The sequence below is a fragment of the Pararge aegeria genome, chromosome 23 (assembly GCF_905163445.1).
Source record: "Pararge aegeria chromosome 23, ilParAegt1.1, whole genome shotgun sequence".
Classification (NCBI taxonomy): Eukaryota; Metazoa; Arthropoda; class Insecta; order Lepidoptera; family Nymphalidae; genus Pararge; species Pararge aegeria.
The window spans coordinates 4,599,252-4,614,488 of record NC_053202.1 but is presented as its reverse complement, the minus strand read 5'-3'; the positions used below and the strand labels follow the sequence as shown (position 1 = coordinate 4,614,488).

The 15,237-nt window shown below is 39.6% G+C and overlaps 1 protein-coding gene across 2 annotated transcripts in view; it reads right to left on the bottom strand.

Moving 5' to 3' along the window:
* Positions 1-1,999: 1,999 nt before the first annotated feature.
* The window catches only part of LOC120634134 (coatomer subunit alpha), a 28,256-nt gene continuing 15,018 nt past the window's right edge, over positions 2,000-15,237 (bottom strand). For both annotated transcript variants that reach the window (XM_039904536.1, XM_039904537.1), the window contains exons 12-21: positions 13,764-13,867; positions 12,262-12,428; positions 11,737-11,934; positions 10,517-10,698; positions 9,472-9,613; positions 7,677-7,779; positions 6,750-6,882; positions 5,394-5,569; positions 4,037-4,252; positions 2,000-2,539 (exon numbers count right to left, since the gene is read on the bottom strand). In XM_039904536.1, coding sequence (XP_039760470.1) covers positions 2,076-2,539; positions 4,037-4,252; positions 5,394-5,569; positions 6,750-6,882; positions 7,677-7,779; positions 9,472-9,613; positions 10,517-10,698; positions 11,737-11,934; positions 12,262-12,428; positions 13,764-13,867 — 1,885 coding nt within the window. In that variant the 3' untranslated portion in view covers positions 2,000-2,075. The remainder of the gene's footprint in view (positions 2,540-4,036; positions 4,253-5,393; positions 5,570-6,749; positions 6,883-7,676; positions 7,780-9,471; positions 9,614-10,516; positions 10,699-11,736; positions 11,935-12,261; positions 12,429-13,763; positions 13,868-15,237) is intronic.

The following is a 15,237-nucleotide window of genomic DNA, read 5'->3' as shown; positions in this document are numbered from 1 at the left end:
GAAATATATATTTTTAAAATTGTATTCAAATAAAGCCTTATTTTACTATTTTGTATTTAATTATCGACGTGATATCGATAAATTTTATATTTTTGCTGTAAAGCAGCATTGTAGTTGCAATGCTGCGTTCCGATCAAACCGGCAACCACTTCCTTCAGCCGGTTTTAAAACAGGGACATAAGACTTAACACCTACGCCTCAAGTTGGACGTGTTCCTTGCATGCCCTGCGAAGTGGTGCTGTGTTTATAGGCAACGGTTTTCCATTTACCGTCAGGTGCGCTAACTGCTAGATCTGGCAATAATTACTTTAAAAAAATTGGTAATTTTTTTCCCTTCCCCAGTTGGTAAATACGAATTAATGCACTCGGCGCATCTGCGGCTGGTAATCAATATCAGAAGCACGACCTATCAACTAGTTTTAAGGATACGTGTTGTGCCAAACACGTCTTTCTTCGCCCGATATAAGGTAAAATAAGAGCTACTCACTTGCCGCTAGAAAGATAGCAAGTAATAAGTATTTCCCCCCCGATAAGAGATATCTCCTCGGAATGTTTCAAAAATTGTCAATTGAGGCGACGCGAATGAATCAGATTCATAAAATTTCCTTTAAAGGAATATCAATGTTTCGCGATGACAAAACGCTAGCGCGATGTAACGAACCAGTAGTGCCATCTAGTGTGCGACTACATAAATAACGGTTTCTTAATTCTTACTATAAGCGTGAAAAATTACTGAAATTCGTGAACGTGATCACGTTTTTTGTTTAAACATAATATATTTTTCTTAAAGATAGTTTTCTTTAAGAATTCACTAGATAACGTCATAATGTATGTAAAAAAGCATTGAAACGGCTTGTCATGCTCAAAAGCGGTTCTGATATTGGCGCATCTACTTATAACAAATGAGTAGTTATCGAGCTTTTTGTGAATAGCTCGTCCGGGGAACTACTACCGTTATGCTTATTTCTATTTATTAACCCAAATTTTGCTAAGCTGTAGTATGACAAAGTTAAAGGATTATGAATTCAATACCAGACAACTACCTCCGAAAAGAAGAGTTAAGGCCGTAGTCTTGTAGACTGTAGATTGGTGGACGTCCCACGCCTTGGAGAACTTTCTATAGAACTCTCAGCCACGAAGGTTCCTTCATCGTTAAAGCAAGTGCAATTTATTGGCTTAAAACGGCTGTAACTAGAAAAGTTAGAGCTCGCTATTACCACTCTAGAATTATATCGTTTAAGGGCCGTCTGGCTGGGCTGGTGAGAGATGGCAGGTGGGTGAACTGTATTCTGATCTGCCATCTCCACACAGCACTTCTAGCCCCTAGCCCTAGTGGCCTATTTGTTAATATTATGAACATGGTGCTTAGGATAACAATGCTGAAAGCAGGAATTAATAGTACTTATATGAAATCATCTTTCTTAACAAACTTAAAAAAAAAAGGAGCAGGTTCTCAATTCGAGTGTACATTTTTTTTGTTTTTTGTGCTCCGTTTATTATTATGAAATTAAACTTTATTGTATAAAGTTATATAGACATATGTGTAGGTATAATGAATTCCTTCGCGCGTAGATAAATAGGTACGAATTTCAGCACCCACTGGGTGCAACTACGGCTGGTACTCAATTTCACAAGCACGGCCATACCTATCAACAAGTTTTAAGAAGACATGTGCTGACCCTTTACTAGAAGAATAAAAGTATTAAGTAAGGCTCTCTCTCAATCCATGATATAGCATGAAAATTAAGCTTAATTTGCTATACTCCGCGAAAAGCAGGAGAAACTGTAAGGTGTAATTTATAAGCACGTTTCGCTCCGAAACCGGAGCAGATTTTGACTTTAGAATGAATGATTGTTAAGAAATTGGAGGCAAGCGGAAGCCAAGAACGTGTATTGTGGAACTCCCTAAAAAAGACCTATGTCCAGCAGTGGACGTCAATTAGTTGAAATTATGATGATGATAAACAACCGTTAAGACGCCAAACAAAAACGAATGAAAGCTATATAATAATAGTTTATTTATTTATAATATAATCTTAAATATACAATTCAAATAATAATACATCGTTACAAAGTTATCTCTGGAATTGCAAATGGCAGATCCTGAGGCCGAGTACATCTCTTCCCACCTCCGCAACGCCACAGACGGGGCAAAGCTTTCCCTTGTGTTCTGGCAGATAGCTCGTGCTGCACAAAGAACATTTCTCTTCGGGCTTACCCCGATATATAGGCTTATAACTTATCCCGCATATGTTGAACGGATTATGCTCGTCATACAATAATTGGTGTTCATCGGTGGGTGTCTTCTCGCATGCTTGGAGTATTTTCCTCGCCTGCTGGGCCACTTCTGGCCTCGGACCTAGCTCCAGAAGTCTCCTTGCGAAGGACGCGGCGGTTCTGTAGTTTTTGAGCTTGAAGAACATGTTCAAAGCTGTCCGGAGAGTGAGGATTTGATGTACGGGCTGCAGCTTGCAATGGGTGAAGTAGGCAGCCATTTCGCACGTACGCTTTTGTTCGTCGAGCGTGTTCTTCGGCATTGCTGTCGGACAAATAATAAAATTATGTATAGGAGGGAAGCAGGCGTTACTTTGCGGAAATCTATGATATATTATGAAAATTAAGCTTAATTTGCTATACTCCGCGAAAAGCAGGAGAATCTGTAAGGTGTAATTTATATGCATGTTTCGCTCCGAAACCGGAGCATCCTCAAGAGATTTTGATTTTACAATGAATAATTGTTAAACTAGAAACACCAAATATGAAAATGGCTGCATACAGCATTTTATCACATCAACCCATTAAAGGCCCACTTAGGCCATTACAGACCACGGTCTTCTTCCATAATGAGAAGGGTACCAAGGCCGTAATCCGCCACGCTGGCCCAGTGCGGATTGGTGGACTCCGTTGGGTGTTCCTTTCACACGCTTCTCACCGGCCAAAGTATATTGTCAATGTACGTCGAACGGCCATTCGTAAGTGACGAGTGTGCGGAGAAGAGAGGCGGGGGAAAGGCGGATATAGGAATCATAGTATTGCAAAATCTACAGATATAATAAATATCGACCAAGAACATTATGTAGAACTTTCAGGCATGCTGGTTTCCTTACGATGTATTCCTTCACCGTAGAAGCTAGTGATATTTTAGTTAACGGTGCGTGCTGTGATTCGAACTCGGCCCCCCGAAAGTGAAGTCGAGCTCCTACCGAGCGCTAAAATCGCTTTGATTCCGCATTTTAGGTTTTTTTTTACAATAAACAAAAAGTTGTTACTACTAATTGCTGTCCGCTTTCTTCGTCCGCGTTTGTTACGGTTTTTTTGTTTAATTTTATGGGACTCGACGTTACTCTTCGCCCTTTGAACTAACTTTGTGGCAAACAAACAAACTGTTACATTTATTATATCATAGTAAGAATGGTACGGAAAACTTCGTGCGCGACTACAACTTGCGATTATCCGGGGTGTTTTTTTTGTTAAGCCTCACGTTACTGTAATCACACCGGAAACCACGCCCTTCAGACCGGAACACAGCATTGCAACAATGCTGCTTAGCGGCAGAAATAAGCATGGCGACAGTACTTGCCCGGACGAGCTCTGTCACAAAAATCTCTGCTACAGCTAATAAACTTGCGGGAATCGAACCCACAGCCTTGAACTCAGAAAGCAGGGTCGCTGCCCACTGCGCCAGTCGGCCGTCAAATATAACTTAGGATTTGAATATCTTAATAGCAAGGTTGCTTGGAAGCATCCGGCTCCGCTTTGATCTCTCACAAGATAGAAAAAATAATGTTATAATGTAAAATGTAAGCTGATGATGAGCAACTGCTGGGTTTCTTGCCGGCTTCTTCTCGGTAGAATCTGCCTTCCGAAACGGTGGTAGAGTCACTACAAACAGACAGACTTGACGTTTCAAAAGTACTCATATTAGGCCTAGTTGAAATAAATTAATTTTGAATTTTAATTTGAATTTGATGGAACATTTCTTGCGCGAGTCCGAATAGCATTGGACCGGTTTTCTTTTCTTTTTTTTTGTAATTACCTTTTCTAGCTGTCTCCATCTGCAATCCCAGCAGGTACTCCTTACATATCGCCAGCAACTGCTGCGCTTCGGACAGCTCCTGTTTGGATTCCACCTGCAGCAACGGCACCAACCGCACGACCCTCTGTAAGCGCTCGGTCGCCTCGGTGAATTTGCCGCTAGTCGTCAGTTGGTAGCACTGCTGCAGTTGTTGTACAAGGTCGCTGAGTTTTGCCGCTGGGAAGGAAAGAGATAAACAAATTGCAGCTATTATGTATGTAATATAAATAAATATACTACGACAATACACACATCACCATCTAGCCAATATTTTTTAATAATATACATTTAACATAAATACTTATAATATATAGATAAACACCCAGCCGCACCGAAAACAATTCATGTTCATCACACAAATATTTTCCAGTTGTGTGAATCGAACCCACCGCCTCGGACTCAGGAAAATGGGTCGCTGCCCACTGCGCCAGTCGGCCGTCAATAGTTTATGGATGTTTCCTAACGTGTGGGGTACCATTTTTGGATGGCCCCTAACGTGTGTGGTTATTTATGGATGGTCTCTGACGTGTGGGTTAGTTTATGGATGCACATGTGAGGTAGTTCGTGGATGTCCCCTATTGTGAGGGGTAATTTATGTTTGTTTCCAACGTGTGGGGTACATTTTGGATGGTCCCTAACGTGTGGGTTATTTAATGCATAACATGCAAGGTAGTTTGTGTCATTTTACTAACGTGTGGGGTTATTTATAGAACGCTCCAAACATGTGAGGTAATTTAGTGATTGTTCCTAACTTATGGAATCATTTTTGGATGGCCCCTAACGTGTGGGGTTATTTATAGAACGCTCCAAACATGTGAGGTAATTTAGTGATTGTTCCTAACTTATGGAATCATTTTTGGATGGCCCCTAACGTGTGGGGTTATTTATAGAACGCTCCAAACATGTGAGGTAATTTAGTGATTGTTCCTAACTTATGGAATCATTTTTGGATGGCCCCTAACGTGTGTGGTTATTTATGGATGGTCTCTAACGTGAAGATTAGTTTATGGATGCCACACTAAACTTGAAAGACCATCGTTGATGGAAGTTTCAAAGCTGGATGTATCAGAATGCAATCGCTCGCTGCAACTGATCACTAGAAGGTCTTCCCCGGAGTCCTTGTAGTGGGGGCTCGGGATAACTGCTCAGGGCGATGGCCCTTCTCAGTAGTTCCGGCGCCGTCTGCAACTACAGACGGGTCACTGGGTGGTACCGTTGGGTCCGTGGTGCCGAGCTTACCAATGCGAGCTCGACCTCGCTGATCACTACACAACTGATCACCTGTGAATGGGAACCTTTAAATATATTTCGTACTCACTCAAAACGGGCAGTAGGTCCTTGCCGCTGGCTTCCTTCCAATTCCTGTGTAAGTGGGCGACCAACGGCGGCACCAACGGCAGCGCACCGAACATAAGCCGCGCGCTCGAATACATGCTGAGGAATGTCTCGAGGTACGGCTCGAAGTTCACAATACCCACTTGTTCGTTCAGCAATCTGCAGAGAATGCAAATACAAGTTAGCCCTCGACTGCAGTCTCATCTGGTAAGTGATGATGCAGTCTAATTATGGTAGCGGGTTAACCTGGGGTAAAGTCAAAGACAAAGTGAAATATTTATTTATTCAAATAGGCAGATATATGGCACTTTTGATGCGTACATTACATGTAGAATATAACATAGAAGTGAGTTGATAGAGATAACTAAATTCGTCGACTTAAAACTAAAGCTACGAGGGCTCCAAACGCGACCTGGACTAAGAAGCCCATAACAAACTTAGCCAGTTGTAAAAGTATGGTAGTCATACCCCAAAATCGGTTTCTACGCGACATCGCACCGGAACACTAAATCGCTTAGAGGCCGTCCGTCCTTCCGAGGACCGTCTTCGTCGGTAGGGTGGTAACTAGCCACGGACAATGCCACACCAGACCAGAGAAAATTCAGAAATTATTAACTCCCAAATTGCCCCTGACGGGGATCGAACTGGGACTTCCTACTCAACACAGCGCTCGACGTTGCGCAAGGGATGTCAACAGATTGGACAGGGTGGGAGAATTTATTTTATAGTGTTACAAAAAACCTTAATACCAGGTACGTAAAGCTTATAATCGCGCGTGAACGTGTCGTGTAGTAACCGTGTTTGTGTCAAACAAGTACCTACGACGCAAATAAGTAATACCGAGAATAGGCATACTTTGAAACGTTTCTAGATTCCGACAAACAAACAAAAAACTGACAAACTTTCGTATTTATAATACATATAAGCATGGATTGTATGGATCATATCATTAAATGTTTCCTACAAATGAAAATATTTTAATTTATTTAAAATCTTTATTTGCACACCACGTCACAGTAAGAAAAACAAAGAAAGAATGGAGAGAAACAAAGACTGAAGTAGAATACAAAAGGCGGCCTTATCGCTTAGAAGCGATATCTGCCAGACTACCTTAGGATTACTTTAATTTAAGTTCTAGTTTTGATTAAAATTTCTAATTTCATTTAAAATTTCTAATTTTATTTGAAATTTCTAACTTTATTTGAAATTTCTAACTTTACTTGAAATTTCTAACTTTATTTGAAATTTCTAACTTTATTTGAAATTTCTAATTTCATTTCAAACCACAGGTCGATGCCGGTTTGATAATGGTTATCGTTTACTAATTTAATATCAATACCTGAAAGCGATCTCAAACTGTCCGGTAGCGACATGGTCGTGAGCAGTCTTGAGTTTAGCCCCCAGAGCCAAGCTGACACCACGAGTGGGCGCCACGAAGTATTCCGACGACTCCTCAGCGCCGTCCATGTCAGCTGTAACAAAATACCGATTCACACCGCATAACACCATGCCTCATTACAAAGCCTAGTATTGAAAGGTCTAATACGCCAATATATCCTATAGGCTTAGCGGGTAACTGATGTGGTATTTAGCTATTTGCCACTGGCAAAGTACATTTTGACACTACGAAAAGCAATAAATCAAAAGAAGAAAATGAATGTTGTACTGGAGTCCCTAGGGGGCTGTTATGATTTGAATATGGAAGAACATTACGCACGGCGTATCTTAATAAAATCAGTTCATTTCAATATTGTCATCTCGCTCTAGCATATGATGGCGTACCTGACAGACACCAGAACGATTGACACCAGACTAGATTGTAAAAAAAATTCCCTCTAAAACTTTATTTGATTGCCTCGTGAGGTGTGATAAGTAGAGTATTCAACTCGGGGACTTGTCGTCGTTCAGGGCACCCCTAAAACCCTCATTTGCTTGGGTTTTATACCGATACCCGTAACGTACGCTTACTCCCTTGTAGAACAATCTACTATATTCAATACCTTCAGATATTTATTTCTTTTTATTTAGATGACTTAATTGCACAAACTTTAAAACAAAACAAGAAAAAAAAAATACAAGAAACAAAAGAAAAATAAAAATTAAAAAAATAAAAATATATGTATACATAAATACAGTGGTGTGCAAAGGCGGTCTTATTGCGAAAGCAATCTGTTACAGACATCCCTTGGTGAAAGTAACTTTTATTTAAATAAGGGGTATTTATTTTTGCCTGTTTATTGCCACACATTGGTTAGTACGAACTCACCTGGTATTGGAGCTAGCTCCTCTGGCAACTCCAGGTCCTCATCACCGACGTCCCAGCCTCCATCATCACAGGCGTCCTCCATCACCTCGACTTCACCTTCCTCCTGCGAAATAAATAAATAAATAAATATACTACGACAATACACACATCGCCATCTAGCCCCAAAGTAAGCGTAGCTTGTGTTATGTACTACTGATAAATATTTTTAATTAATAATATACATAAATACTTATAATATACAGATAAACAGACAAACATTTACCAGTTGTGGAAATCGAACCCACTACCTTGGACTCTGCCTATGCAGAGACTCTGCCTTCCGAACCGGTGGTAGAATCACTACAAACAGACAGACTTGACGTTTCAAAAGTGCTTATATTAGGCCTACTTGAAATAAATGAATTTTGAATTTTGAATTTTGAATTTTGAATTTTGCAGGGATGCTGCCCACTGCGCCAATCGGCCGTCAAATATACATCAAATACCGTTTAACTTGTATCGCTCATTAAGAAGTCCCTTTTAAGATAAAAAAAAATTACGAGAAGTATAATTATATAAATAACAAAACCCTGTGAGCCAAAGTGTATACTCTTCGAGGTGAACGTCACAGACAACCCAAGTTTTATCTGTGTTGGTTCTGTGGCAAATGATTTAAGACCTAAATTGACTGAATAGGCATGCTGAGCCGACTTGTGATGTTGGCGCCCTAATTTCGAGAAAAAGAGATGCAACGCAACACTCACTCGCCACACTGTCGCGGGCTACACAGGTATTTTGACTAAGTCGTGATCTGTATTTGAAGTTTTAGAGAAAAAGCTGCCCGCGCGCATTGTATTTAAAATTTACATTTTTTTTTTTATTTCGTTAAGTATCTACTTTAGACTGACTAAAAGACCTACCAAAAATTCCAACTGAAAAACTCTGAAACATGTGCTGAATGTGCTGAAGCTGAATGTATGGTTAAATAAAAAATACCAAATAGCTCTCGGCATGTATTTGTTTATATTAAAACTAACAACTTTTGTTTCACTTTTTTTGTTTACTCGATATTTTGTTAAATATTTCAATGTTCAACATACTCTACTTGTTTCTACTCTGTAATATAACATCGCGCGAACTATTACTCTATCGTGCTTTATCAACGTTGTCGAATCGTGAATAATAATAAATAATATTTTTTTATTTAGAAACATTGTTTAAAATATTATTTGATTGTAATGAAAATTAATTTCGCTGATCACATGTATTTGGTTTCACAGTGTATTGTCACTTTACAGAATTAACATGCATTATTAGTTTTTGTATGAAAAAAAATAATACTGAATTTCACAAAACCCTTAAAGGAAAGTTGTTAGTTTAATGATAAGGACTAAAAGGCCGAGAGCTTTCTGGTATGTTTTATTTGACCCTGTATATAAAAATGTGCATAATAATAATAATAACGTTTAATTCAGATAAAAATCCATAGCTAAAACAATCCCAATTTTAATTTTCAATATAGTAAATAAGATTTTTACTGTATTGAAAATTAAAATTGGCCAAACCTATAAATGATAAATAATTAGGAATCTCCTAACTAAGGTAAGTACCCCACTAAGCACTTGGTGTATGAGCGTGTACCCACCCAGAGCTCCATAAAGGGATTTTCCCATTTATTGGTTAATATTTCAAAATATTGTTGGAGCTTCCTAAGTGCACTGATGGACTCAGCAAGACCATATAGTCTGCATGGCTAACTATAGTGTCGTCTATAGAGCAACCGATTCCGACAGATTAAAGATGCGGACGTGTTTACCTTATTCTCTTGCAACACATCGTCGTCGTCGCCCCAAGCTCCGGCCGCTTCTAACGGTTCGTCGCCCGCCACGTCGGCGACCGCGCCCACCGCGCTCGCGTCCGCCGCCGTTCGAGCTCCGCCCGCCACTTCGAAGAAACTCCTACAAGTTAACATAACTTTTAGCTTATATATTCTTTACCCTCTACATATAAGTCGAATTATATTTACGTGGCTAGTAAGGCCTATTTTAAAACACCGACGCAATAATGATGGGGTGTTACAAGTTTCACGTGATTGGGTGTCTGTGTGTGTGTGTCTGCGTGCCGTATGTGGGGTCATGCGTGAGTGTGTGTTTGAGTGTGTGTGTGTGAGTGTGCGTGTGTGAGTGTGTGTGTGAGTGTGTGTGTCAGTGTGTGTGTGCGTGCGTGTGTGTTGTCTGTTAGTGTGTGTGTGCGTGCGTGTGTGTGTTTGCGTGCTGTGCGTGCGTGCAGTGTGTATGTGTGCGTGCGAGTGTGTGTGTGTGTGTGTGCGAGTGTGTGTGTATGTATGTGTATGTAAGAGTGTGTGTGTGTGTGTGTGTTGTCTTTTATTTTGGGTTGACTGGTAAATTATTCACGAGTGTTCTTAGCTATGTTTCATAAAAATCGGTCCAAGATGGCAGCCACTACCAAATCGCAATATGACTATCAAATGAAAAGGCTTGATGGCTTAAGCAGATGATATAAGATGAAGAAAATCTCCAGTACGAGTTATAAATACTTAAGGGTAGGCTTTTTATAGCTCTTACAATGCCTATCCTTAAGATACCATGGATACCCTGTGCATACCCTGTAAACACGTCACTAAGTCAGTGGGACTTGACTAGTTGAATGACGTACCCAATATTAATAAATTTAATAAGTAACTACTCTAAGGATATTCCTACGCATACATCAACCGTTCAAAAATAGTTATCACCTAAGAGTTGACGCAACGTTTTCTTCCTATAGACATCGCCAAAATCATAAGCCATTCGATTTAAGGGATGCCTAGCCTTTAGTGAAAACCGGCATTGGTGTCTTACTTAGAAACAGCGAGCAGCGGCCAGTTGGGTTGAGCCCTCAGCAACGGCAGAGGTGGTCGCAGGAAGCAACCGTCGGGGTTGGATTTGGGTATAGGCAAGTTGGCAGCTTCCAACGCTGCCTTCAGAGGTTCCGCCTCGTCGAGTTGATTGTGATTGATTGCGGTCAAGTATGCGAGGGAGAGCTGGAAGAAATAAGTTTTACTATAGTAAGAATATTGCAGAACATACTAATAACTAAATAATAAATAAATATACTACGACAGTACACATATCGCAATCTAGCCCCAAAATAAGCGTAGCTTGTGTTATGTGTACTGATGTTAAGATGGCTGATGAATATTTTTATGAATAATTTACTTAAATACTTATTATTTACATATAAACACCCAGGCACTGAAAAACATTCATGTTCATCGCACATACATTTTCTGGTTGTGGAAATCGAACCTACGGCCTTGGACTCAGATGGACAGCAGGGTCGCTGCCCGCTTCGCCAATCGGCTGTCAAGTAAAATCTAGTATCACTTGTGAGTACCGTGCGATTCTTCCGCGGGAACGAGCTGTGATGTCGCGTAGAAACCGATTAGAGCTATGGATTTAATATTTCTAGTTTCCATCATCATCAAATCAACCGATTGACGTCCACTACTGGACAAAGGTCTTTTGTAGGGAGTTCCGTCGCGGCTCCCCGCGACTCGTTTGATGTGGTCTATCCACCTGGTTGGGGGTCGACCAACGCTGCGCTTACCGGTGCGGGGTCGCCACTCCAACACCTTAGAACCCCAACGTCCATCGGTTCTCCGAGCTATGTGTTCCACCCATACATACCCGCTACCATTTAATACTGCATCATCACCAATGTTACTACAGGTTAAATTGCATACAAGGGCGAACTAAGCACTTGACCAGGGGTTCCCAACCTTTTTAAGCACACTTACAAGTTTAGAAATTATTAACGGCGCCCGAGCATTTAACCTAGCTAGTTGAAATAGATAGGCGGATAGGCACACAAAATAAAATAAAATAAAATACCGCTGAACCGATTATTTTTTCGATTTTCTAGAGCACAGAAGATGGCGGCGGCTCGCGGCGTATCTCAGTACTTCGTATGACGCCCTGGGGCTCGATCGCTAACACAGTAGTCTCCACTACTACTGCTAAACAAAACGCTCTACTACTGCATAGGCACACGTAGGCATAAGTAAACAATCAAAAGTCACCTGTCCAGCATTCTTCAGAAGTCGGATCCTCTCGCAAACGTCACCCAAGAGCATCGCGCCCTGGAACTGCGAGGACACGTCCTTTCTGATCTCCGCAATCTTCATCATCTTGCCCAGTTTCTCCAGGTTGCCCGTGATGAGGTACAGGAACGACAGCTTCTCGAAGTTCTTCGTGCGCTGGTAGCACATCTCCACAATCTACGAACAAACGAGTGTTTCTAGTATAGTTGCGATGAGTTTGAAAAACAAAATGGTTTTTGTCAGTAACAAGGTATGTTTTGGTAGACCAAGGAGCTGATAGCCCCAGCACACTTCTACGTTGAAGGAAAATATCGCGAGGAAACCGGCATGCTTGAGAGTTCTCCATAATGTTCTCAAAGGTGTGTGGAGTCCATATATTCGCACTGGGCCAGCGTGGTGGACTACGGCCTTAACCCCTTCTCATTGTGGGTGAGGACCCGTGCCCTGACGTTAATGGGTTGATATAATGGTGATGAAGGCTACGGCAGCTGTAGAGCAATATACCTGATGGTTCCCAGTAGACAGAGCGGCTTGAGCGAGCTTGTCCCAAGCGTCCGGTTCGTCGAGGCTTTTAGCTGCTTCCAGCGCCACTTCGATGTTACCGCACTGCAGGGCCAATGACAGCCGCGTTCGAGCGTCCTTGACAAAATGTAGGGCCACTTCGGGGTAACCTAGTGAAACAAGTTTAAAATAAATGTAAACATATAAAGCCGCAGAACGCCTGATGAACTATATTTTAAAGAACTTATGCATGGAAGGATGAATTAATATAAAAATTAAAAATTAATTTACTTAAAGTAGGCTTATTAATAAAGCATTTTTGACCACGTCAAGGACCGTCAAGTGGTGACTCTGCCACAGGTTCGGTAAGCAGATTCTAACGAGGAGTACCCGGCACGTAACTCAGCAAGCAGATGCTCTTTTCTAACATCAAGCCACTAGGAAAATCACCAATTGTAAAGAAGTAACCTTGAAGTCTGAAATATGTTATAATATGTTATGAAAAAGACGAACCGCCGCGCCGAATCCAACTCGGATTCGGGAAACAATGAATAATTGTAAAGTCAACATCTCCTGAGAATTTATTTATTTAACTCTTTATTTTTACACCACAATGAAGTTAGGAAAAAAAAACAATAGAAATACAAAACAGAAGTAGAATACAAAGGGCGGCCTTATCGCTTAGTAGCGATCTCTGCCAGGCAACTTTTGGATTAGGACAAGATGAGCGAGAGCGGACAGGTGGTGTAAAATTATTATAAACCTACATTCAAATAGCTAAATACAAATACATAAACAAAATTGCACAAATAAGAAAAATATAATAAATAAATATAAAATAATAAAGTAATATATATATACTCAAACATACATAAATACTTATGAACATATAGATAATAAAAATAAACATAATCAAAGCATGATAAATGTCGTCATTAAAAATTGAAAATCTACGGTTTTGGAGCGAAAAGTGTGTAGAGGGTACATTGCCGAAGATCTGTTTGGTGTGGAGTATAAGGATTGAAGAAATTATAAATTACACAATACAGATTCCGCTGCTTTTCGCTCGGTATAGCAAATTAGGCTTAATTTTCAAGATTTCCGCAAATTAACTTCTACTATCCAATACTTCATGTTTCTTTTTTTATTTTATTCTTGTATATGTTAATGATGGGGTATACAAATAAGAGTGAAATAACATTTTTATTTTAATCGTGCCATATACATATTTTTTTTTTGCTTAAACATTGCTACATGCATATTTTCTATGCAAGATTGTATTTTATTTCTACAAAGCCCACGCTTGAGTTAAACTGAGTGCTGCGAGTTTTGTTATAGGATTTTATTGTGGATGAGTCTAGAGACATTGTTATTTTTATTTGATAACATCTATTATCTAACTCAATTCTTTTTTTAAATACATTAACGAGATATTTTGCGATTAAACCGTAGTATAACTTCTTATTTGCTTCCAAACACCAAGATTTTTTCTTTTGTTTACTTACCCTTTTCCTGTAGATAAGCAATGATGCTCTGTCCTACCAGCTTGGCAGTTCGAACCATGTGCAGAACTTGATCGTACTGCCGAGTCACTAGAGCTAGTTTGAACCTGTTTATAAACAAGGCACGGTTAAAAACTGGTCAATTTTCATAACTAGATAACTCACATCGACGCAATATGAAAGCGATTAAACCGGTTTAAACCGGATAAGAGATTAAACCGGTTGCGTATCTACGTTATATGTTTGTTTTTTATTTTTTTATAAATAATATATAGTGGCAAATTGCTTGTCATTGTCGGTCGGGTGTTAGAGTCACGGCCGTAGCCTCCCACCCGACATTACTGACATTACGGCCTGACATTTTTTGACGCCCGATTGGCGCGGTATGCAGCGACGCTGTTTTCTGAGCCCAAGGCCGTGGGTTCGATTCCCACTACTGGATAATGTTTGTGTGATGTGCATGAATGTTTTTCAGTGTCTGGGTGTTTATATGTATATTATAAGTATTTATGTATGGGGTATTCCATGCCAAATCGACCACTTTTGAACCTTACCCCTTTAGATTTCACTGAAATTAGCTTTTTCTACTCGATGAAAGACGTTTTTCAGAATTTTTTAACATTTTTTCATTCAACCCAAAAAAAGTTATGAAGCTTTCAAGAAAATTGCTCGTCGTTTTTTTTTCAAAATTTTTGTTTTTAATTGAATTTTTTAAAAAAATAAATAAAAAAAAATTTAACATGATCGCTTCTATGAAATAATCGCGTTTTTTGTATAAAATAGTTATTTTTTCGAAGTTCGTCGTTCAATCAATTCTACAATTATTTTTTTTTCTATTTTTTAAATTTAGTTGAAAAAAAATTTTCAACATTTTAAAAATGCAGGTTTTTTTTTTTCATAAATATTATTTATATAACATAATTAATGTAATTATATGATTTTAATGTATTATATTCTCCATATATTGTCCGAATTTACCATTACAACGATTAAGATAACCTAGGGCATGATAATTACAGACTTACCTACAGCCAGTTTACTAGAGTATGTTCTTATTTATAAAATATTGAGATCTAAAACATAACCTACAAATCTTTTGTGCTTCATAGAGTTGTTGTTGTTGTGTAGTAGTTTATTTAAACGCCGAAGAAGAAATTAATAAATAATTTGTTGCATTATTTTTTAGTCATTAAATGTTAACTGCATCAATCATTAATCGTAGTCATTATAATTTATAATGCCGATTCCGGCAGGGGCCATTTTGGAATTTATAATTTCTTTAATTTTCTCTGGTCTGCTCTGGTAAGAGGCTGTGGCCGTTGCTAGTTACCACCCTATCGACAAAGACGTGCCGCTAAGCGATTTAGTGTTCCGGTGCGGTGTCGCTTGGAAACCGATTATGGGTATGACTACCATACTCCCTAAAGGATTAGGCGCTACCATCTTAGACTGCATCGTCACTTACCAATTACCTGTG